The sequence below is a fragment of the Glycine soja genome, chromosome 16, assembly GCF_004193775.1.
Source record: "Glycine soja cultivar W05 chromosome 16, ASM419377v2, whole genome shotgun sequence".
NCBI lineage: Eukaryota > Viridiplantae > Streptophyta > Magnoliopsida > Fabales > Fabaceae > Glycine > Glycine soja.
Genome location: NC_041017.1, coordinates 29,016,534 through 29,042,790, shown reverse-complemented (window position 1 = coordinate 29,042,790; position 26,257 = coordinate 29,016,534). Strand labels below are relative to the sequence as shown.

At 37.3% G+C, this 26,257-nt stretch overlaps 2 protein-coding genes across 2 annotated transcripts in view; both read right to left on the bottom strand.

Moving 5' to 3' along the window:
- The window catches only part of LOC114390521 (protein MICRORCHIDIA 1-like), a 44,577-nt gene extending 18,719 nt beyond the window's left edge, over positions 1–25,858 (bottom strand). The window contains exons 1-9 of the mRNA XM_028351268.1: positions 25,556–25,858; positions 24,773–24,847; positions 23,743–23,777; positions 22,653–22,731; positions 21,826–21,915; positions 18,495–18,570; positions 16,857–16,935; positions 16,641–16,769; positions 9,591–9,689 (exon numbers count right to left, since the gene is read on the bottom strand). Of these exons, the coding sequence (XP_028207069.1) occupies positions 9,591–9,689; positions 16,641–16,769; positions 16,857–16,935; positions 18,495–18,570; positions 21,826–21,915; positions 22,653–22,731; positions 23,743–23,777; positions 24,773–24,847; positions 25,556–25,814 (921 nt within the window). The 5' untranslated portion in view covers positions 25,815–25,858. The remainder of the gene's footprint in view (positions 1–9,590; positions 9,690–16,640; positions 16,770–16,856; positions 16,936–18,494; positions 18,571–21,825; positions 21,916–22,652; positions 22,732–23,742; positions 23,778–24,772; positions 24,848–25,555) is intronic.
- On the bottom strand, positions 946–9,580 carry LOC114390522. Its single transcript, XM_028351269.1, has 2 exons — positions 3,678–9,580; positions 946–3,631 (listed from the first exon to the last, which is right to left on the bottom strand). The coding sequence occupies exon 1, from the start codon at positions 7,618–7,620 to the stop codon at positions 6,688–6,690; it is 933 nt and encodes a 310-aa protein (XP_028207070.1). The 5' UTR covers positions 7,621–9,580; the 3' UTR covers positions 946–3,631; positions 3,678–6,687.
- Positions 25,859–26,257: the final 399 nt, after the last annotated feature.

The window sequence follows — 26,257 nt, the reverse complement described above, 5'->3', positions numbered from 1 at the left end:
TTCCAATAATTTTTTATTGCCCCATCCTCCATACAATTCCATTTTTTATTCCCTTTGTCCCAATCTAACTAACCAATGTTAGTTATTAGTTACAACAATCATAGTAGTTAGTATCATGATTTGCAATACGATCCATACAATACAATATAATATGAGTCACGAAGTTGGAAATACGAATTATTGAACAACTCATTTTTGTGCCTATATCACAGAGCAAATCGCACGAATTGGTATGAAATTGTAAGAATCACAATTTGTTTTTGAATCGCATGATTCTTGGGACACAGGTCAGGACACCTTGTCGTCCAAGGGCCATCACATCACACCAGGCAGCCACAGCTGGTGTGGCAATTTTTTAAGCCAAAATCACCAAAAAAAAAAGGCCATTGGGGTAGGCAAATCACACAGCACTGTAGATCTACAGCTTTTGTTCCACTCATGGTTGTATTTGCTGCTAGTGGATCGAGAAGAGAGATGACCCCCTTCACAGCCCTAAACCTAAACGACAAGGTACTTTGGTTTTTTTATGTTAGGCACTTTTCTGTTTTAGTTCCAAGACAAAGATGTGTTTCAACTTTTGACTGTCAATTATCTATTGAACCCTTTTATTCATAAGATTTTCCAATCTCTTTTAATCAAAATATAGAGGAAAAAAAATAAAAAATAAAATCAAGAATCATTATAAATTTATAATCAATAAAGATAATTTCAAATCAAGATTTTTGGAAACTAATAAAAATTATTTTGAAGCTTATAAGACATTTTGTTATTTGACTTCATAATGTTAATATGTGTGTATATATATATAGTATTTGTTTCTTTATGTTAATTGCTCTTAAAGTTATTTTTTTAGTTATTAATCATGAATTTATGCTTCTATATGTCTTTTATGAATATGTATATATTGTCAATGGAATTGATTAGCAGAATATTTGTTATTATTGACACAGATTTGTTGGTCATTCAAAACAACAGATCTTACATGATTATATAGCTGTAATTATCTCCTTAATTAGTTATTCCAGGTATAGGATAGCATTTTTTTGCAGATTGACTTGACTATTTAATGCACAGATGTAGAAATCAAATTATATGAGCACTATTTAATGTAAAATTCTCCACAGGAGAACACAATTTTTCATCTGCAATTTTCTTAGTCTAATATATATGTTATGTTTTATTATTGTCTGTGAATCTTAAGATTCACATTAAGATTCATGATACGATACAATTCAATTAGCAATTCGGAAAATGGCCATTCCAATTCATGATTTGCACCTTGATTCAACTACCATGGTAAATAATACCAGGCCTAGGCCCATTTTCTTAATCCTTCTTAGATATACCTTTTTAATAGGAAGTTGCTTTCAATCAATACCTCCTATAAGAACCACCTTGTCCTCAAGGTAGAGCGAAGAAAGATTTGCTTAAGTGTTGCTACTGGTTCCCATCTACTTTTGCATGCTGGTAGGTTCTGCCAATGAATGAGTACCTCTACCACTGATGTTTCTTCTCATTAGAATATGCTGTCAATCAACTGTGAAAACAGTTCTATAAACTAATTGTAAGGGCTGTTAGCTTTTGCTAACAGCACCTATCTTAGAGTTGGTTAGAATCAGTTAAGAGTTAGTTAGGTTCTGTTAGTTAGTTACAATCTGTTACAACAACAAAACAGAGGTCTATCTATACTTCTTTTGTAACCTTCTGTAATTAACTTTGATAATCAATAAAATCAACTTTTTGTTCAACAAGTTTTCTCTTCCTTCTCTCTCAGTTTGTTCAACATGGTATCTAGAGCCATTTTTTCGAATTCCTAGTTCCTTCGCAAGGTCCAATGTTTTGTGTTCATGGCTTCTACTCCTTCCAGTTCAGTTCCTCAATCATTTCCCAACTTTGTGCCTGAAAAACTTGATGATTCCAACTATCTTCACTGGCGTCAACACGATGAACCGGTTATTAAATCACACAGATTGCAACGTTTCGTGGTTATCCGATTATTCCTTCTCATTATCTCACAGAGGATGATCGTGTTGTTGATCGTACCAACCCTGATTTTGAAGCCTGGGAGGTCCAAGATCAAACACTCTTGGTATGGCTGCAGTCAACTCTTTCTAAATCAGTATTGTCGCGTGTTCTTGGTTCAAATCATTCATATCAGGTTTGGGATAAAATTCATGAGCATTTTAGCCTTCACACAAAAACTCGAGCACGACAGCTCCGCACTGCTATGAGAGCAGTTACTCTTGACGGCAAACAATTGAGGAGTACTTGCAAAAAATCAAAGGGTTCATGGATGAACTTGCTGGTGTTGGTGTCCCAATTCGTCACAAGGAATATGCTGACGCGTTACTTGAAGGACTGCCCTCAGATTACACGTCGGTGGTTTCTGTTATCGAAAGCAAAAAGCGAACTCCGTCTCTCGCAGAGATTGAAGCGTTGCTCTACGGACATGAAACTCAACTCATGCGCTACAACAAAGAAGCGCAAGTGATGAACTCTACTTCGAAAAACTACACGCAAGGCTGTTTGTATCCAAACGCCTATAAAACTGGTAATTCTGGAGGTTCTCGCGGTGCGTATGGTCGTGGTGGTTGTCGTGGTGCCTTTCCCGACCATGGCGTGGGTCGTGGTGGTGGTAGCTCCAGCCGAGGTCGTGGTGGTGGACGATTTGCAAATTTTCAATGTCAAATCTGTCTTAAATTTGGACACACGGCTAATGTTTGCCATTTTCAGTCTGATGTGACCTTCCATCCTCATGAATCTTTAGCCTTCATTGATCCCACTACATTACAGCCTATCTGATATCTATTGGTTCAATCGGAACCTCAAACACCTGGGTTAATCCAAATTCTAAGAATCCTGGTCCAAATCATAGTCAACCCAGTGCCAACCTTTCAAGGGAATGGACAAGCTGGTACCATCTGGATTCCAAATTCTAGAGCCAGTTTTCATGTGACTAGAGACTCACAAAATATTAAACAACTCATCCACTTTGATGGACCAAATCAGATATTCATAGGCAATGGTGAAGGTTTAAGTATTTCTAACATCGGTTCATCATTTATATCTCCTAATGATGTTGGCATAACCTTTAAACTTTTACAAGTTACTACATGTTCCTTCAATTTCGAAAAATTTGTTAAAAGTGTTAGTCAATTTGTCAAAGATAACTTTGTTTTCTTTAAATTTCACCCTCATGTGTGTCTTGTAAAATCTCAGGAGACCAATAAGATCCTTCTTAAAGGAGTTGTTGGTGTTGATGGACTTTACTCTTTTCATAATCTCAAGCTTAAAGATAGTCCTTCACTGCTGATGTGCATCTGCTGTTTCAAGTGTTGCCTCTCCTAGTTCAGCTCTCACTATTAATAATAATAGTTTTACTGTAATGTCTGATTTTGTTTCTTCTTCTCTCAGTATTGCTAATCTCTGGCATGCTAGGGCATCCTATTGACCATGTAACGAAACTTGTTCTCACTAATTGTAATATTTCTTCATCAAATAAAAATTCCACAAGATTTTATGCTTCTTGTTGTATGGGTAAATCTCATAGATTACTTTCTCATACTTCTACTTCTGTTTATTCTCCTTTAGAGCTCATTTTTACAGATTTGTGGGGACCTTCTCATATTACCTCATATTCTGGTTATAAATATTATGTGGGGACCTTCTCATATTACCTCATATTCTGGTTATAAATATTATGTCTCTTTCATTGATGCTTTCTCTAGGTATACTTGGATATATCCTATAAAGTCCAAAGCTGAAACCATGTCTATTTTTCAAACTTTCAAGTCCATGGTTAAACTACAGCTTAACCTCAAAATTAAAAGTTTCCAGTCTTGGGGAGGTGAATATAGACCCTTTTTCTACACTTCTAGTCCCTTTTGGCATTTCTCCCAGACTTACCTATCCTCACACTAATCATCAGAATGGTGTGGTTGAGAGAGAGAATAGACATATAATTGATTTGGGTCTCACATTGTTGCATCATGCATCTTTACCTTTGCAATTTTGGGATTATGCTTTTACTACATTTGTTTATCTCATTAACAGGCTTCCCACTACTTCTCTAAAACTTGTCACTCCCTTTGTTTTTTTTTTTTGGAAGGCATAAAATATAATATATTATTGAAATAATCAAAGCAGTACAAGGGGTACTGAATGAAAAGGAAATACAAAGCACCTTTGGTGCTGCCTCCCGAAAGAAAACCCAAACTAGCCCATCAGGAAAGACATCTCTACATAGGTTAACCAAAGGATTCCGATATGTTGGAGGACCAATGGTTGAAACTAGTGTTGAAGCCTTTCTCTCTAGCTTTTAGCCAAGACCAAACTAAAAACATAGCCTCTTCCATGACTTTAGAGGAATCAAAAGGGTTTCCTTGAAAGATCAGGATATTCCTATGGTGCCATATAGTACTAGTTAGAGCCACCCACCACCCACACCATCTGCTATGGTTTAAATTAGCTCCAAACCCTTCACAAAATTGTGCTAAATGGCTTGCTGGGGAAACTGGAAGAGGTCCTACAGCCTGGATCCATCTCATGGATTCCCACCACAGGGGCATTGTCCTTTTGCAATGAAAAAGGAGGTGACCCACTTCCTCCTGCACTTGACCACAGAGAGGGCAACCAGCATCTTGGATAAGCACATTTCTTCTTAATAAATTACCCTTAGTGGGTAACCTGTCCTTGAGGAGCCTCCAAGTGAAGACTGCTGCCCATGGGGGGATTTCCATCTTCCATATTAATTTGAAATTCCTGACATCTAAACCTGGGGCATTGGTGTTCAGCATTAGTCTATAAGCTGACTTGGTGGAATACACACCACTAGATTCCGCTTTCCACATCATAGTGTCCTTCACATATTTCTGAATAGAGATAGAAGTAATATCCTCCATAAAGTTCACTGCCAAATCATTTTCATGGTCAAATAGATTCCTCCTCCACTTGAAGTCCCATCTCCAACTATCTTCAGAGAAGGTCCCCATCTTTGAAATGAGACTGTGTTGCTGTCTACTGATCATAAAAAGTGGATTATACTTTTGCTGAAGAGTGCATTCTTCCCCTAACCATCTGTCTGTCCAGAAATGAATTCTATCACCCCCACCAACCTTCCAAGCCATGTTTTGATGAAAGATGTTGTGGTCAGACTGATGATAAATCTTTCTCAGGTCCCTCCACCAATATGAACATCCCCTTTTATCTCTGCCCAACTGAAACTCTTTCCAACCTCCATATTTGGAGTTAATGATTCTAGCCCATAACTGCTGCTGGTCAGAAGCTAAGGCCCATATCCATTAGCCCAGCAAAGCTTCATTGAATTTAGATATTTCTTTAATCCCCAAACCTCCTTCATCCTTAGGTAGGCAAATAACCTCCCATTTTACCCAGGGAAGTTTCTTTTAGTCCTTATCTCCCCCCCACAAAAAGTTTCTTTGCAATGCTACCAATCTATGAGCTACCTTTTGGGGAATTTTGAAGAAGGATAGGAGATATATTGGTAAAGCATAGAGGACCGAATTGATTAGAGTCACCTTCCCTGCCATGGATATATTCTTCTGTGCCCACTTGGATAATTTGGATTCTCATTTACTGATCAGAGGCTCCCACACCAACCTGCTTGAGGGTTTAGCCCCAATAGGGATACCCAAATAACAGAAAGGGGTTTCCAGTTGCCTACAGTTCAGGATTTGGGCAGCCTGACTTACCCAATTGACCCTACCTCCTATAATCCCAAACTGACTTTTAGCATAATTAATCTTCAGACCTGAGGTCAATTCAAATCCTCTGAGCATAGCCTTCAAAACAACAACATTCTCCCAAGCAGCCTCTCCCACAAATACTGTGTCATCTGCATACTGCAAAATATTAGTGGGTTCCTTTTTCTTTCCAACCATGTAACTTCTATATAAATTTTTCTAAACTGCTTCCCTCATCAATCTTGTGATGCCTTCTCCAACTATGTTGAAAAGCAAGGGGGCTAAAGGATCCCCTTGCCTCAAGCCTCTAGTAGGAGCAAACTCCTTTGTAGGGATGCCATTAACAAGAATTGATATGGTTGCTGAATTGAGGCTGGCAGAAATCCATTGTCTTCATTTGGGACAAAAGCCCATGAGACTGAGTCATAGGCCTTTTCAAAATCCACCTTGAAGACCATAACTGGCCTTTTGCTTCTACAAGCTTCCTTAATCACCTCATTGAGAATTAGTATGCCATGAAGGATGTGTCTGTCTTTGATGAAGGCTGTCTGTCTCTCATCAATAAGGACAGATATAACATGCCTCAATCTGTTTGCTAATAACTTAGCTATCACCTTGTACATACACTCAATCAAGGAGATTGGTCTGTAATCATCAAAGGACTAAGGGTGTTTAACTTTGGGAATTAGAGCCAAAAAGGAAGCATTATTGCCTCTAGGGAAGCTTCCATGCACATGAAATTCATCTACAAATCTTCTGAAATCAGTTTTCAACACTCCCCAAAATTCTTTAATGAAATTGAAGTTAAATCCATCAGGTCCAGGACATTTGTTCCCACCACAGCTCCACACTGCTTCTTTGATCTCATGATCCGAGAAAGGAGCAATCAATTCCTCCCTCTGCCTCTGGTTAATTGAAGAGAATTGTACTCCATCAAGGGTGGGTCTGAAAAACTGTTGTTCAGTGAATCTGTTGAGGAAAAAATTCACAGCTTCATTCTTAACTTCATTGGGTTCTGGATCCATACACCATGAATGAGAATTCCTTGAAGACCATTATAATGTCTTCTGAAATTTATGACTTTATGGAAATAAGCTGAGTTTCTGTCCCCTTCTTTTAACCACTTAGCTCTAGATTTCTGCCTTAAAAGAGATTCATAGGCATTTGAGGCCTCCCACAACTCTTGCTGCAAATCTCTCTTAGCCTTAATTTCATCCTCGGATAGACTTCTATTAGATGCTAGATCCTCCACTTCATTTAGCTTCTTCTGGATTTTGTGAATCCCCTTATCATTTATGAACCCATAATCTTTACTCCACTGCCTTATGACCTCTTTCAAGTACTTCAGCTTATTTTTGAGAACAACTCCCCCCCAGCCCCCCTGCTGAGCACTACTCCAAGCCTCCCTCACCACTCTTTGATAACCTTTTTGATGTATCCACCAATCAGCTACCCTAAAAGGCTTAGGGCCCCAATCCAGCATCTTAGTTTGCAAAATGGTTGGGCAATGATCAGAAAAGTCCCTTGGGAGGACATGTTGACAGCTGTCAGGCCAATTAGACATCCACTGGTCTGAAACCAGGAATCTATCAAGCCTGCTCTTCACACTTCCATTAGGCCTAATGCAGGTGAAGCTACTACCAACACATTTAATCTCCTGGAGCTCCATCTCTGATATCCATTGGTTGAAATCTGAGATACCCGAGGGATCAGCAATTCGATTAGAGGAACTAATTCTTTCCTCTTGGCTTCTAATACTGTTAAAATCCCCCAAAAAGCACCAGGCACCAGGGGGATTAGAAGCTCTAAGCTGTTTCAGATCATCCCAAAGAACTCTCTTCCTAGCAAGGTCACAAGGGGCATAAACATTCACGAGGAACATCCTCTGATTATTATTAAGCCACCTACCTTCAAGCATTAGAAAGTTTCTACCTTTCTCCCTCCTTTCCACCTCATAAACAGAATTATTCCATAGACATAGTAACCCACCAGCAGCCTGTACTGAAGGGACATTGTCCCAAGATGCATATGAATCTCCCCATATGGACTGACATATTCCTTTATTAAAGCTCTCTTTTTTAGTTTCTTGGATACAAACAATATCCACCTTATGTTTTGAGATGATCCTTCAAATAGCTGTCCATTTAATCCCCCTCCCCAAACCTCTAGAATTGTAAGAAAGAATGATCATATTATCTGTTTTTTAATTCCCATCTCAGTTGTCACCATATTGTCTCTTTTATCCATGTCTAGCATAATCTCCTTGATCTTCATATCATCACCCCCGAAACTCAGGCCCATTTCTCTTACTAAAGCACACTTCTTTTCTATTTTATCCCCTTGAATTGTTGGCATGCAATCCGTTTTTGGAACTGGATCTGATTCCACACTTGGTCCTTGAAGATATTGGGCCTTTCCATTACTTAGCAGCACCTCCTTTCTTCTAACATATACCTTTGTGGCTGACTTAATTGGGCCCTTTAGCTTCTGGCCCATTTCCCCTGTATCTTCCATTACATCTTGTTGACCAGATTGTAAGTTGACTGTGCATTTCTTCAATGTAGGCATGTCAGTCCTATGTGGTTGGTCATCCTCAAAAGGCCGAACCTCCTCCTTGTCCCCCTCCCCTCTGTAACTATGTCTGAGCTTCCCATATTATCCATATAAAGTTGTCCCGTCTGCCCCTCCTCTACTCCTTTTATTTTCTCGGGTGATTTTGCTATTTGCATGCTAGCCCAATTTTGTCTTTCCCCCTTAGTAATAAAAGCATTACCATTGTGGGTAATGTGACCGTTATGGGGTTCGGAACTCACACCACAAGAGGCGCCTGGGTATCTCCCTCCATTGACCACCTTGGAATGGTCCTCGTCATCCGTGTCATTGGTGGACCGGTCCGAAGGGGAACGACCAAGGGATTTTACCCAATGGTCACGGCGAGCTTGGGACGAACGGAGATTGTTCCAGTGGTTAGGAAAACCATCGTCCATGTCGTCAAAGCCACCGTCGCTGTCGTCAGTGCCGGAGTTGTGCCCAGGAGTTTCGTCGCCGGGGAAAACTGAGGTGTTTGGCTGAGTCGAAATTGGTGATGGAGGGAACCAGCTATTGTTTCGGTAGCTCTTCGTTTGCGCGCCCATGCTGCTCGTATCCTCCACCACAATGAGCTCATAATCCTCCCCGTAATGGTGGTCCAGACATTCTCCTGGAAGCCCAATCTCCGATTTGTCCGGATGAGAATTCGTGCTACGTCCATCCGTTTGTGTTCCTCCACGTACTCATCGACCTCCACCGTCTCACCGATATCCTCCAACACCTTCTGCATATATTATGGTTTCCACACGACCGGCGGGAGACCCCATAGAAGGACCCACGTGAGCCTATGATTTGGTCTGATGTCCGGAAACCATTTCTGAAGCTGCGTTATGGGTGTAGATCCATTCTTCAACTCTTGGTTTATGTTTTTATTTATTTGTTGGGAATATATTTACTTGTAACAAGCTAAGAGCTTAATAGCTTCAGCTTGAGGGGGAGGTTGAAAATCATAATATTATATTCTGATTTTATTAATAATAGCAATTTATAGAAACATAATCTTTAATTTAGAAGAAACAAATTATCCTCTATATATGTGTAAATCCTAAAGAATTTATATTTAGATAGATTAATGTAATTCACCTATATAAGCATGCATCCGTTGTGTACTTAGTCACACGGTTTTCTGTCCATTTGTTTTGGAACATGCCTTTCCTACTCAAACCTTGCCATTTTTCAAGAAATACTAACCAACATATTTGAATATTTCCTCCATCAATAAAGAATATCTCAAAATGCATTTCCAAAACAAACCTGCAAAGGAAAAAGTTCATATAACAGTGAAGAAATACAACATACCTCAGCATCATCATCAAAACTCAATTCATATATCCCTTCATCATTCAACCACAAATTGTATATTACAACTTTGGTTCCATGTGATCCTATATCATCAAACTGAAAAGTATAAACAAACTGGTCAATGAAAGGAGTCCACAACTTACCAACTTTTTAAGTGTAGAAAGAAGAGTTATCAATGGCTCTCTACAATACACTCAACTTATTGCATACATCATTTGGAGGTGGTTTGCATGCTAGTGTTAGATTACGGTATTATAATGAGAATTGATGTTAGCATAACAGAAAAGGTTAAGAATATATATAGACCTCAGTAATGGTAAATTATTTCTCTTCCTAAAATGGAAAAAAAAATCTGCTTTTAACTTGTTACTTCAACAAACCTCATGGACATGCATAAGAACGAAATTCCACAACTAATGTCAGAATGTGAGCTATGAACCTAACTCAACCCTACAAAATCAGTTTGTAAGGTAACAATTGTTCCCCAACTATATAGTCTATCTTAACACTATCTTTAGTCAACGCGGGACTTCAACATGTCCCCCTTTTCACACGACTACCTATCATGTAGGACTTTCAACACACCCCTATATCAAGGGGTGACCATAATTTAAGTGGTTTTTTTCAACACCCTCCCTACATGACAAACACAGGATGCCCATCAATGGTCTAGGAAAGGTTCTGATACCATGTTAGATTTCATCTTAAAATCAATTAACATTAAGTGAAATTGTCCAACACATATATAAAAGTGTTTACAGAAGTTGTGTTTTTATCATACGCACACTGATTTATTTATAATCATATGTAGTAGTACAAGATAAATAAGAAAACAAAGGATAATGAAAATCCCTACATATTTGAACAGATATACCCAAATTCCCTATTTACATTCAATCATATCAAATCATATATTTAACATTCCCCCTCAAACTGGGGCATATATGTCATATCCACCAAGCTTGTTACAAATATAATCAATACGAGACTGCTTGAGAGATTTAGTGAACACATCCATTAGTTGGTCACTAGAGCTGACAAAGACAGTGGTGATTTCTCCTGAGAGTACTTTCTCTCACAAAATGACAAACTATCTCTATGTGTTTAGTCCATTCATGGAAGACTAGATTGGATGAATGTGAAGAGCAGCTTGATTATCACAAATAAGCTTAGTGTCCTAGGTGTCTCCAAATTGTTGTTGCAAGAGAAGTTGTCGTAACCATGTAATTTCACTTGCAGCTGCAGCCATGGCACGGTATTCAGCTTCAACACTGGATCTAGCAACTGCATTTTACTTCTTGCTTCTCCATGAAATCAAGTCACCTCCAACAAGAACACAATAGCCAGAGGTAGATCTTCTATCTGATGGTGATCCTGCCCAATCAGCATTAGAGTAACAGAATTTTGGAATTGCCTTTGTCCTCATAAAATAGTTTGCGACCCAGTGCATTCTTGATATTGGAGGATGCACATGACAGCATGCCAATGACTATCACAAAGGGCATTGAGGAATTGGCTTACCACACTTACGGCAAATGGGATGCCTAGCCTGGTGGTTGAACTATAAGAGGTCATCGGAGAATGGGTCACCAAAAAATAGTGTCACACGCCAAAATGGAGGAAGCGCATGAAATGCATGTGCCAGAAAGGAATCGTGTGTGGAAGCACGTGTGACAGTTTCCGAGGGTGCTCTAGGCACTGTTGCGGTCACCGAAGGTGGGATAAGATGGTCAGAGGTCCCACGTCAAAAAAGGAGCAACGATGGCTTTGCCAAACAATGACAGAGAGCGTGGCACTGTTCACAGCGGGGCTGTGTGCAAGAAGCGAAAGGGAGTAAAGAACCCTAATCTATTGATACCATATTGAAGTGTTTACAAAAGTTGTGTTATCATACTCATAGTGATTTATTTATAATCATAGGTACAAGATAATTAAGGAAACAAAGGATAATGAAATCCATACATATATAGATATACCTAAATTTCCTATTTACATTCAATCATATCAAATCATATATTTAACAAGATATATAAGTTGCACCCCGAGAATTCAAGCGATGTTAGGATATAAGGAGAAGGGAGAGCTGGTTAAGATAGACTATTAATGAGCAAGTTAGTTAGAGGGATTTATTAGATATAAATAGGAGAAAAAGGATAAGAGAGAGAAAGAAGGAAAAAGATTTGTTGTCATTGTAAATTGAGCATTAGCTCTTTCTGAAACGAGAAATCCTTTCGAAGGAAAAACCCTCGGTGGAGAGTTTTGTCTCCTATTTTCTATTCTTTTCATACTAGTCAATAAAATTCTTTCTTTTCTTTTTCATTTCAATTCTTGGTTCCTAATAATTGGTCCGACCTGCTAGATCTCTTCAAGGGAGAGCCAGTGTCAGAGATGGAGGAAGCACAAATTTGGTCTAAAAAGGTGGAGCTTCTAGCATTCATGGGGATATACCCAATCAGTTGGATTGCTACGGCTGAAAAATTCTGAGGTACAAGAAATTCCTTCATTCCATAAGTTGTAGTATGCATTCATAAGCATGGAGGGTGTTGCGACACATTGGTTCTACATTTGGAGCCAAAAGAACCTAGATTCAGATTGGTTCTACATTTTCCACAGCTTCGATCAAAAGATTCGTAGATCGCTATGATAACCCACATCAAAAAAGATTGAGTATCTCGAAGCAAGAAGACAAAATTGAGACGAAAACCCACATAAAAAAAAGGGAGACTTCCATAGAGTTCTTGAAAGAGAGAACCAGATGTTGAAACACATGTTGCGCAAGATATTGAATGAAGTGATTGATCCTTATTCGACTTAGCAAGACATAAATAGCATGGAGGAAAGTGGCTCTGAATGCAGTGAAGCAAAGGCTAGTTCTTGGACACGAAAGGTGGAACTACCCACCTTTGATGGAAGCACAAAACAGAGAACTAACTTGAAGGGTAGCAGTTTTGAGTGTGATGATGATCCATTGCAATTCTTAAAATCAAAAAATAGAAGTAAAGAAGGTTCAGTAATCAAGAACCATGCACTTTGTGGTGGAGAAGAAACCAACAATGATGAAGCAAAATTAGCAAGAGAAACAACAAATGGAAAAGTTATGATGAAGGAAGAAGTTGATCCTTTGATCAAGAAGGAGAAACACAAGGAAAATAGAGTGAAGAATATGGGTTGCAAAAACCATTTTCTTGATAACCCTATACCAAAGTTGATCAAGAAGGAAATCGAAGCTGGTGATGCAGCTAAGCCTCATTCTTTTCAAGATTCAGATTTCCATAAAAAGATTGTTAAGAAGAAACGTAAATTATGTTGGACCAAAATTCGATCATGAAGGTGGTTGGAACATCAATGGAGTAGGAATCTTGGAATGTCAACTTGTTAGGTAAGCCTTTAGCATTAAACTTTGTTGTGTCTATGGATGACAACTCACAATGAGGCAAGGCAGAAGGGTTGTACAGAGGCAGTCATGATGATTCAAGTTATACGGCGTCCACCCTTGTCCCCACCACAACCGAAGCTGTCGGACCTGAGTTTGCATAAAGTGGTCAGCGGCTGAATCCCCATGGAGGGACACCAAAGAGGCAAATCTTGTTAGTGTTAATGATTCATTTCTGAAGGATGAGAAAGAGGAAGGGGAAGTTTTTGGAATTCTACAAAGCAGGTCCAACTTTTTACATATTTGGTCATGCTCAAATGGGCTGTAGAAATGAGATTCATAAAAGAGGAGCAGAAACTTGGAGTTCAAACAAGGTGATAAGATTTATACTGCTAAACTTGGATGCATGTGAAGCTGATGACATGTTAATAGAGAAAAGGTGAAAAAAGATTGCAGAAGTACTCATGGAGGTCCAAATTAATCAGAATTTGCTTTCATCCTGACCTCCACTGAAGCCACCAAACTCAACCCTACATGCAAGGGCAGTGGGTCATTCCCAGCTAAGCCACAATGGGTGATGATGTCTTCCGGCAATTGAGAAAACTTGAGGAAATGTGTCATTTCAGTGTACAATTCCAATTTTCAAATTTCAACTTTGAGGACAAGGTTGATTTTTAGGAGAGATGTATTGTTAGGGTATAAGGAGAAGGGAGTTAGTTGAGATAGACTATTAATGAGTTAGTTAGAAAGGTTTATTAGATATAAATAAGGAAAAAAGGATAGGAGAGAGAGATTTATTGTCATTGTAAATTGAGTATTAACTCTTTATGAATGGAGAAATCCTAAGAGGAGAGTTTTCTCTCCTATTTTCTATTCTTTTCTTACTAGTCAATAAAATCTTTTATTTTCTTTCTCATTTCAATTCTTGATTCCTAGGCAAGTGATGTGGGACTTCTTTCCTAACACCCATCCTTCACATATGCCTGCCAAAACAAGCGAGCCTACTAGAATAAGCGATTTACCCAGATGGGCTATAAGGAAAAGGAAGAAGAAACACACTATTAGTTACTAACATGAAGACCGCAGAGGGGTGGGTAGACAGTTAAATGGGAGTCAGGTATCTGAGCCACATTAGGGCTTTAGTTTCATCCATGCCCCTACTCTTGGATGATATGCATTCCTTTCACTTGAATTTCCCTAACCCTTTCCTGTGTCCAAGAAGAACCAACTTCATCTCTAGCTTCAGATATTGTTCCCACGACATGACTATGCTCCGGAGAAGGGAGTACCCAACCTTTGCACCTGGCCTGCTCAACTTGTCCATTACTACCACTAGCTTCAACACTCCCAATCCATTCAGGTAAATACTTTTGACCTTTTTCCTTCCATTCTTCTTCAAAGCTAAAAGGTTCATCTTCATTTAAATTGTACAAAGTCTACCTAGTATCCGCCCTAGCACCTAAATTCAGATTTCTTTAGAGGGAATGTCCCTAACCATGAATGCCTCTAGTAATCTATCATTCTTTCACGTCCACTTTTGTTTTCTCCCTCTCTACTCTCATATTCCTTCTCAGTGAAAAGTGCATCTAAAGAGACAAAATGCAAGGACCTGAGGGTGGCAGGGATCCTTTCTTCAATTTTGGTGATCTTTTTGTTGGTTTTGGAGGCTTCGATTCCTTTGGACCTCCAAGAGTTTAATCTGAAGCTTTTTGGGGGGTAGGGACCCATTTAATGATCCTTTCTTCGTCCGACCTTTTGGAGGGATGTTTGAGTCTAGTCCTTTTGGTGGTTCTACTAGATTTTCTTTCCCCCTAGTATGAATCTATCTTGGTTCCTTGAGCATCCAACCCCAGGTTTGAATCCATTTGGGTTCCTTGAGCATCCGACCCCAGGTATCCATCCATCTAGTTTACTTGTGCGTCAAGCTCCAAAGCCTAGTAGACAAAGGAGGGGATCGATCATTCAGGAATTGCACTCTGATGAGGAAAATGAAAACACGACAGAGGAGAAGAAAGGAAATTCAAGAAAGCATGGTAGATCAAATGGTGAACCCTTTGTTGAACATCCAGATAATAAAATAGAAAGGAAGAAGATCAGATAGGCTGGAAATGAGAACAAAATCAATATATTTGGGTCTCAACCTCACACCTATATTATTGGGCCCCAACCTCAATCTCACAGCTTCTGCTTCCAAAGCTCAACAGTCAACTATGGTTGTCCAAATGGAAAGTATTATACTTCCTCAAGGACAAGGAGGAGTGGAAGGGATGGATTGAACTTTGAAGAGAGGAAGGAGGCTGATAGTTCGACAAGGCAAGCTTCTCACCTAATTTCTAGAGGCATTCATGGCAAGGGACATTCTTTCTCAAGAAATCTGAATTCAGATGGTAGGGTGGATACTAGACAGACTTTTCACAATATAAATGAAGAAAAGCTTGCCTTGTTGAACTATCAGCCTCCTTCCTCTCTTCAAAGGTCACTCCATCACTTCCACTTCTTCTTGTTCTTTAGAAAGTATTATACAATCCATTTGGACCATCATATCTGATTGTTCAGCTTTAGAAGCAGAAGCTGTGAGATTGAGGCTGGGGCCCAGTAGTATAGTTGTGAGATTGAGGCTGGGGCCCAATTATATTGATTTTGTTCTCATTTCCAGCCTATTTGATCTTCTTCCCTTCAATTTTATCATTTGGATGTTCAACAGAGCGTTCACCGTTTGACCTACCATGCTTTCTCGGATTTCCTTTCTTCTCCTCCATTGTGTCCTCATTTTCTTCATCAAGCTCAATTTTATAGCTATGAGATTGAGACCAAGGCCCAATTGTATAATCTAATACCATCTTAGAATATGGGTTTGGATCTGACTTAACCCCAAAAGTTAGCTCATAGAATGAGGGTTGTCCCCCACTTGTATACTCTATCTTAGTCTTATCTCTAGGATATGTGGGACTTGAGATTTTTCCAATACACCCCCTCACGCCCAGCACTTTTGAACTTGGTGCATGGATAATATGGTGAGTGACCCTTTGAATGGATCTAGCATAGGCTCTAATACCATGTCAGAATGTGAGTTATGAGCCTAACTCAACCCTACAAAACCGACTTGTAAGGTAAGGATTGTCCCCCACTTATATAGTCTATTTCGATACTATCCTTAGTCAATGTGGGACTTCAACATGTTTCCCTTTTGTCCACGGCTACTCATCATGTGAAACTTTCAACACACCCCTCTATCTAAAAGTGGCCACAATTTAGGTGGCTTTTTCCAACAACTAACAAAGCCATAGTGTCAAAGTGTAGCACGCAAAAGAAAGTTGTATATGGTTGGTAGAAGATGCTAACGTCTTGTGGCAATATGCAATTCAAAATAGAAATTGGTGCATAAGCTTGGAGCATAACTAATCATTAATGAGGCTTTTATGGCACAAAAATTGATTTGTGATAAAGTTAGACATTTCAGCTTCTATTTGATACACACTGAATTGAACGAGTGAATAATTTAGGCAATGTATCTGAAAAATTACCCAATGACATTTCTAAAGGATAAGCTCTTTTCTACAGGCAAATAACTACTTGAAACACTACCAACAAAACGATAAGTGAATCCAAAAATAATTATTTCTGATGTTTCCAAATGATAAGTTTTTGTGAATATACAATCAAATGAAATGAACCTGAAGCATGAGCTCCTCCTTTGATGTGAAGGGAGACCAATCAAGAATTGTTTTCAAGTTGGCTGACCATTCATCCTGTGAGCTATAAATAATTGGCTCAGCCCAATGACCAGATATGTCAAAATCTATCTGCAAAGAAAAGGAAACTAAATAAAAATATGAAAGCAGAACACATCCATTGTTACGTATGTAAACATTAAAGGAAGGAAATGTCACCATTGGAACAACTACATCATCTTGCCCAGTTCTACGCAAAAAGGTATAGGATAGTAGACCCACACTTTGCGTTGCCCGGCTGAAAAATGAGAAGAATTTAAACGAATAAAATTTTATCCACAACTAAAAGTTACAAGTTGAATTCCAGAAAATGAACTTCACATATAAAACCCAAAAGGAAAAAGGCCAGAATGGAAAATATGCCATCAAGAATAATACTAACACACTACTCATAACACAACCATGGGAAGCATGGAAAACAAAGAGGCATTTACAAAGAGAAAATGGAAAAGGAGAAAATTTTAAACATAGTATTAGAGTAGTTAGTTTGTTAGAGGATATTTCAATTCCATAAATAGAGGAAAATAAAGATGGAAGGCATATTCAAAGAATTAGAAGATAGTAGAATGCCTTGGAGGAGAATTTTTTCTCCTATTCTCAAATATCCAATAAAATTGTTCATTTCCTTGTATCTATCAAATTCCCTTTTATCTTTCCTAGGTTCATACTTCATAGTTCATAATAGGAAATATGTGGGAGAAGTCAGTTAGGGAGAAGTCTAACAGAATTGACAGGTGGTAGCATGACATAGGTGAAGCGGGCATGGGCAAGCATTGGATGGAGGTAATAAGATGGATTGGAGAGAGCTTAAGTAGAAGAGGGCACTGAATCTATGAAGGGCATTTTGGGAGGCTTCAACCTCAGAGACAGGGTAGCTATCTATGCTTCTCTGTGTCTATTTTTATTTTCTTTTTTTATTTGCTATTTTTTCCTGTTATTTGTTACACTAATTAAAGCAGTGCTCTTCTTTCTCTATAATTCCAATGTGCTTAACATGATATATCAAGTACTGATACAATGAATTGAGAGCTGTACTAGCTCTTCATAAGCCTATATACACTAGCTGGTTACTACTAATAGAGTTCAGAGAGAGAGAGAGACATGAAAGAGGAAAATATTATTGATATCTTGAGTTGTTACAAACAGAGAGATCTATTTATATAATACAATGTAGCTTGTCCACAAGTTATACAATCCTAACTAACTGCTAACTCAGCATATAACCAACAGAAAGAGCTACACTAACAGAACTTTACAATACTCTATTATCTACTGATCATAATAGGTGAATTTTTCAGCAGTCACTAAACATTAAGATATTTTTCTCTGTTTAGTAGCCAGCCTTTCTATAACATTAGGAAGAAAACAGTGTATAATTGCAGCTTAAGCAAGTCTGCCAAGAGAATCAGGAATTTATTCAACAGAAAAAACAAGAAAACATGAGAAACCACACCTACACTACCATATCAAAAAATGCCTGAACCAAACCCCTATTATACTATAAGTAGTCATCTAAAATTAATGCAAATCATGTCAAATATGGCCTGCAGCACAAAGAATAAAAATATTAGGTAATTATACTAATTAGTAACATAAACCTTTAACACTTATGTTTGTCAACACCGTACTTGTTCACCTTCATGGTTACCATTTCACCCGCACATACTCTCCCATACAGTTCAAGTTAATAGTTAACATCCAAAGGATAAAGCAAGTAAGATCAATTCAACAAGAAAATGAAATAGAAAATTTGAGATAATTAAAATTGAATTACACAAACTAATATAAAAAATGTACCCTGAATGCATTGCCCGACTGAAAACAATAACATCAGCACCCAGTCTCATGGTACTAGTCTTGAATCCATTGCCATCTAGAATAAAACATGATGTTACTTGGAAAGTGAAGAATTTCTGAGAGAAAGAGAAATTTCAGAGAGAGAGAAATTTTATTGATCTGAAAATATGATAAAAGTCACTTATGTACTGTTACAGATATGTGATATTTATACAGGCAACTGAAACTTCTAGGAAGCTAAAGCTCTATGTTACAGCTGTGGTAGCATGGCGACAGCTGTCATAACAGAATGTAATATAGTCCATACTGGATCACCACTAAACCATATTCACCACAAAAAAAGGCTTAATTATATACTTTTGGCTCCTTTAATTTGGAATATGTATGATTTTGGTCTCAACTTTTTTTAGTCAATTAAGTCCCTCTATTTTTAAAATTTGTGAGAATGTAAAATTTCAGTGTTCAAATTCCTGCATTAGTTAGTGTGAGTGTGTGACAGCTGTAACTTTGTACATGATAGTGTGATTAGGGTTGCCTTTGATACACTCTACGATACAGCACAAGTAGAACAGCACAGCACAATTACTTAAGTCACAGGACAACTTTTTTTATTATACATCGTTTGACAACTAATGGACAACACAAGTCTAATAACACAAAATTTACTGGAATACCCTTTTTAATTTATCTTAATAATATGTTTGCAGTAACGGTTTATGGCATCAACATCATGCTGCTGTGCCACTCCTATGGCAACAATGCAGGAGAAAGAACAAAACAAGATTCACTAGAGAAAATGGCCATTTCGTGTAGATTATGTTCTTCGAGTGCAGTTTCAATAATTCTGACCATATGCAACTTTTTTTTCTTTTTGCATAAAAAAAAGTGTGAAAGAAATTCCAACCTGCACATGGAGAATTAACTTGTTCAAGAAAAATTTGTGTGCATCATCGCAAAAGTTATGCAAGACAGTGGTGGTGTTATTTTTTTTATCCCCAAATAACGTGAATAAGTTAATTAACAGGAGGAAGACGTGCAAATGGCAGAGAAAAGGGTGATAGATGTGCGGACTGGGAAGGATACTTTTGTGCTTTTAGTTTTGTTACCACCGGACAAAAAATTGTCCCATGCATTTGTGAGTTACAAATTTTTAGAGTTTTGTCCAGTGCTGCACTCCTTATTTTGTGCTGTCCACTAACTCTTATTTAAAACAAACACTGGACAAATATTGTTGTACTGCCCAGTCCTCTAAAATTTAACAAAACAAACACACCCTAGTAGTTATGCTAAGTGGTCTAGAGTTAAATTGTCTGATATGCTGGGCGGTCAGTTAGTTATGCTGAGCTGTTCCCTAGCTTAGTTTGTTTAGCTTCCTCAGGAAGCCACTGTAATCTGTATAAATACAGATGGTACTATCTCATCCCAATGTAATCAAAAACATAACTTTCCGTTCTCTCAAATGTTATCTCTTTCTCTGACTTTATTTTCATACGATAGCCTTCATTATATATATATACATACATATATATATATATATATATATATATATATATATATATATATATATATATATATAATTCTAAAAATCTTCCACCGCCGCCTCCTTCTCACAAAGGCTGCGGTGGTCATTAGGGCTGTGGACATGGTCGTGGTGATCACTCAATGTCAAATGTAGTTCAAATTTGGGAAGACCACTGCCACTTGCTACCACTGTTTTGAAAAGCACTACCAACCAGTTCTCCTCAGCCAAATTATTATCAGCAACCTGACAATACTCTCCCCCATTACATCGTCCCACAGTTTCCAATACTACAGTTAACTTGGGGCACACTTTGTTAAGTCAAGCATTTATGCCTCTCAAGTTTTGGCATCATGCCTTTGTCACATCTGCCTACTTCATCAACAGACTTCCCACTTGCAGTACCTTACACCACACATCCCAACACCCAACCTGATTATCAAATCCTTAAGGATTTTAGGTGTGCTTGCTTCACCCTCCTTACACCTTACACCATTCAAAAACTTAGCTTTTGGTCCCAAGATGTCTTTTTCTCATGTATTCAACCTCTCACAAGGGCTACAAGTGTCTCTCTTCTGACAGCTGGCTATATATCTATAGATGTCTTGTTCAATGTGTCCAGAACTCCAGATTCACCTATCCTCACCTTTTCCCTCCATCATCTCCTATCTCTGGGCCCACACCTTCCTCTCTACCCCTAGTCTTGATACCTACCATCTCTCCCAACCCATCTCAGTCACTTCTCAATTCTGCACCTTCCCCTCCCCAACCAGAAACTTCCTCACATACCACTATTGTACCTCAAGCTGATTCTACTTCACCTCCTCCATCCAGACCTACCAATATTTACCTCATGGTTATAAGGTCCAAAGCTGGAATTTTCAAAGCTCGAATTCACCCTACACTTCTACTCACACATGTGGAACCAAAGAGTGTCAAACAAGCCCTACAAGACCCTTAATGGCTTGCTGCAATGCATGAACAATATGCAACACTAAAGAAGAATAATGCTTAGAGTTTGATCCCTCTGCCCCCAAACAAACTTCCCATTGGCTGCAAATGGGTCTTTTGGATAATTGGATCAAATTTGCTTGATTATAAAAATAGAAGAACTTAATTGGCTCAAAAAAATTTGGGGACAGAAATCACACAGTCCAAACTAAAGGTACTAAAAATGCAATTAATCCAAAAAAATTTAAAGGAAACACTTCATAGAATAAGGAAACAATAATGACAAGCAACTTAATAGCAAAGGTATATCTTCTACGATTTGTAGTCAGGATAAAATTGGCTTTCTTTTAAAGAGAAAAAGAGAGATAAATGTGTTTAAGTTCCTGTGTAAATATTTTCATCATTGTTCTTATCCTAAAATACATTAATTTCTTTGACATATAGGTGACTGGTTCACAAACTTACAGATTGGACTAAATGATCGAGAAGTAGAAAAGAATAAAATAATTATGTAAAAATACAACTAAAAAAGATAACTTGTTATCTCACCAAAAACATGTGTCCTTTTAGAGTGTCTAGTTCTTTTCTATTCTTTTTTTCATTTTAAAATGGCACTCATCATTGCAAAAATGCCACCTTGTTTCTTATTTTGTGTCCTTCATAAAATCTTGAATATGGGAAATGGAATGAAAACAAGGCAAAGTTTTGGTAATTATTAGTGAAAATATATCAACTAAAAATTAAACAGAAAACAAATTGAGCATGTTTTAAGAAGATATTAATGTATATGCAAATATTAACTATGGAAGAGTTCTTTAAGACACATGCAGAAAAAGAAATGAATAAAATAAATTCAGATACACTGTCCAATTGTTGTCTTTGACTTCTTTGATGAATAACCCAAGCTCATGCATTTTCGAATTGCATTAGGGTTCATTCCACCACCATCATCTGCACAGGAAACATGTGCTCCAATAAGCCTTTGTTGCCAATAACTTGAATATCAAACCAAAAAAATTACTATAACAGTAAAGATTAGGCTAAAATATATGAATGGTCGCTTAACTTGTTTATTGTTTCTAAATTGGTCCCCTAAAGTTTAAAAGTTCTAAAATGGTCCCCTTATTTATCTAATTATTGACACATTAGTCCTTGTAAAACTTTTCCTTTTCAATTTTCGGGCATGATTTTTAACTCCTTTTTTGTTGATTTAAGACGTAAAATCTCCCCCATTAGATTCACCTAATTGAAAACTAAGCGAACCAACTAATGTTCGACACAAAAAGGACTATAAAAGTGGTGAAAACCTCATGCAATAAGAAAAGTGAGCCTTGTTTTCAGTTTTCTGGTTGCTCATGAGATGCACATTTCATGCAATTTTCACCTTATTTATGTATCTTTCTAGTATGAACTCCAAACAATAGGTGGTTCACATAGTTTTCATGTAGATGAATCTAATGGGACAAATTTCATGTCTTGAACCAATCAAAAAATGTTCAAAAATTGTGCCCAAAAATAAAAAAACGATAAGTTATACAAAAGGACTAACGCATCATTAATTAAATGAATAAGGGGATCATTTTAGAACTTCTAAAAATTAGGGGACCAATTTAGAAACAAAAAAAAAAGGGTTAAGGGACCATTCGTATATTTTAGCCTAACGATTATGCATGTTTGGAATTGGATACCTAGAAAACATAATGCTGGTGAATTATCCTTCTTGACATCAAACTTATCAATCTTCACGAAAGTTGCACCATTTTGAATCTAAAAGTATAAGGAAAATTCAGTATTCAGTAATAGTCATACTCTAAAAAAACAATTCTTAAATAGCTTATTAGAAGTTCCACATTGGCAGACCTTAGTAGAAGGTAAGTTTTTTATTTATGTAAAGGACATGACTAAAAAGAACTACACAGAACCATCCTTAAAAAGAAGGTTGAGGGGTGTCCAAAATACAAAGAGGAGTGGAACCACAAACACCTCTGTTCGCAAGGGAATGAGCCACAGAATTAGCCTCTCTTCCTTAGTGCATGGATAATATGGTGGGGGGGCCCTTTAATGGATCTAGAATAGGCTCTAATACCATCTTAAAATCTGAGTTTGGGCCTAACTCAACCCCCAAAGCTAGCTCATAGAGTGAGGGTTGTCCCCCACTTATGGCCTTATCTCTAGCCAAGGTAGGACTTGGGTTTTTCCCAATAAAGGGAGTTCAAACCCATGCACATGGAGAACAATTTTTAATCCCCATCAACCAGGTGACCCAACCCTTCTTGGCACACCAACTTTGAAATGACATAGTATAAAGCCAATCAAGGGAGCACTTAAAGCATACAACAAAGCTCAAGTACTCAACGATATTTTTTCAAACTTTTTTTTTTTTTGATCAGCAAAACTAAATATATTATATATATAAATGATCAAAAGTACCAGAGGTACTAGTACATAGAGGTATACATCCTGATATCTAGACACCGAAACTAAGGTATTCTAGATATTAGGAGAACATGTCTTTTGTTCTAATTGTAACACCCATTACATGAGAAAACCCTGACTAATATTGCTTGCCCATTGGTTTAGATGAGTTGAGAAATGTTTCTCAAAATGTCTAAGCCAAGTCCAAGTCAAGAAAACAGCTTCATCAAACAATCTGTTAGCATCAAATTCTGCATTTGAAAACAGAATTCTGCATTTGAAAATGATATTTTTTCAAACTGACTAGGATTATCTTATCTCACTGCCTAGAAAAGAGTAAATTAGTTTTTACTTGAACCATACCTCGTCAACAGCATTATCCACAAGCTCAGCAATTGCTGCCAATAATGAAAGGCGCATATTATGAATGACCAACATATTCACAAAATATTTAAAACAACTCTTCATTTAACATTTAAAAGAAACATTAAGATATCCCAAATAATCTTCTTGCTATCCAAAATTGTCTTAGAAACGTGTTATTTTTATTACTAAAGAAAACCCACCTAAGTCATAGAAACAAACACAAACAAAAATTTGAAAGTTCAAATCAATAAGATATGTACACAACAAGGTTCTTCAAATGTTTTCTATTTGCCCGGTTAACACTTAATATAGCCTGAGAGCATAAGTTGCATCAGGCTCTAGCTTTGTCAAGAATTTTGCAGCAGTAGCATGAAAGAGCTAATCAGTACCACTATATTCCAACTAAACAAAATTACAAAAGCAACCATGTGTATCTTGGTAAAGAGACAATTACATTCCAAACCAGGAACAAAATCATGTCAGGGAGGAAATTTCCCAGTCACTCAATAAAAGTAAATTACACATCAAACCAGACCAAAAAAAAAGTAACATTGTTTTTGGAGAGTACAAATAAAAATTTGCACTAAAATTTAAAAAGACTTTGCAAACCAAATTTCATGTTTGGAACAACAATCCAATATTTCTTATTTATAATATTTATTTGATATTTTAGTGCATAGCATAAAGTGCAAGATAGGGATTAATAATTAATATTAATATAATAAATTTCGATCAATTTATCAAATAGATATCCATATCTATTTGATTATTTCAAAAATATAAATGAAGTTATTTGCTTTATTACATTTACTTGGAATATGTACAACAGTTAAACTAATAAGAGAAAAGTTAACTATTCAGATTACTAAAACTAAAAGCAAACCAGATTTATACACACAATTTGAATCAAAAGGGTTTCAAAAGCAAATGAATTTTTATCTCAGAACTTTCAAACAAAGAACTTCTTTTACAAATCAAATCAAATCCCAAAATTTGTTCAAACACAAGAGAGCCAGAGAAACCACACCTCCAAAAGCCCATTTATGGGAAGTTGCATTAGAATGCAAAAACTTGGGGTGCACCCGAGCATGTTCCAAGTGACCTGCAATTGGAGTGAAAACAGTTACGGGTATGCTTGAATAGCAGGGTTTGGAGGAGAAAGAAGAATAAGGGTTAACTTTTGGGCCTGAATCAATAATTTATTAACAAAGCCATAACTCATCAGGTATTATGAAGGAACCAAATGACCGTTAGTCAGTAGCCACTTTTCACTTCTTAAGTTCTACTTTTTAGTTATGGTTGTTATACAGTGATATCATCAAAAGTGTGGTTCACAAACCATTATGCATACATAAATACACACTGATCAAGCACTGTTGTAATTCAGTTATTGACACTCCATAGAGATTTCCCTTTCTCTCTCCACTCAATTATTCACAACTTCTACAGGTAAAAACATTTTTCAAATGAAACCAAGGTTTTCAAAGCCAATTCAGGACCGCAATTCTGGCCGCAAAAACAGGGTTTTACCGAAATTGTGGCATATCTGCCACATTTATCCACAATTTCCCGCAATATCAAGGAACACGACGAGCACCTCGACCGCAATTTAAAACCTTGAATGAAACATTAGCATGCAACTTTCCAACCATCAATCATTCATTTTTCTTAAAACATTATATAACTCTATCTACCCTTTCCGTCCAAACTCATTCATCAAAACATAACCTAAGAGAAATCTGTGAACTTTGAAATTAAATTTTAAAGGAATTAAAAAAAATATAACTTTGTAGGGCTAAATGTGCAAAACCTTGGAAGGGAGTGGGCTTTGAGGAGGGACCAACAACGTAGTCCCCGGCTTTCCAGAAGCTTCGAGACAGACCGTCGGAGGCAGACAGAGCGGAACCCGACGCAGGGGTTTCTTGCTGCACAAGCTCAACTTGTGGCGACGGAGTCTTGTGCGACGACGCGTCGTTTTTTGCAGGAGCTACGGCGGCGACGCCGTTTTCGTCGCTGTCAATGTCGACGACGGGGACGTCGTTTTGCTCTGTTTTGGGAAGCAGGGACATGGGAGCGGAATCGAGGACACTCGGGAATGAACTCTAGTCAAGTACCCGGGTTTTTATATAGTGAAATGCGGAAAATGAGCGTGTTTTTGTGAGAGGTAATAGTAAAATTTAAAATAGATATAATGCCAAATTTAGTTTCTTGGAAGGAGTATGGATTTGAATTTTAAAAAAATATAAAAAAAAAATTGTGATATTTAATTAGAATTTTTAAATAATATAAATAAATTTTATTGTATTTAATTAAGATTTTTAAGAGTTTTTAAGGAAGATAACAAAATTTAATTATATTCAATTAGGATTTTTTTAAGAAAGATTTCAATCGACTTTATTATTTTTTCTTATAAAACATCTATCCAATAATTTCATTCAAATCCTTAAGATTTTACTAGAGTTTTTTTCTTTTTTTATTGATTATCATACTTTTTTTTTCTCATCACATATTA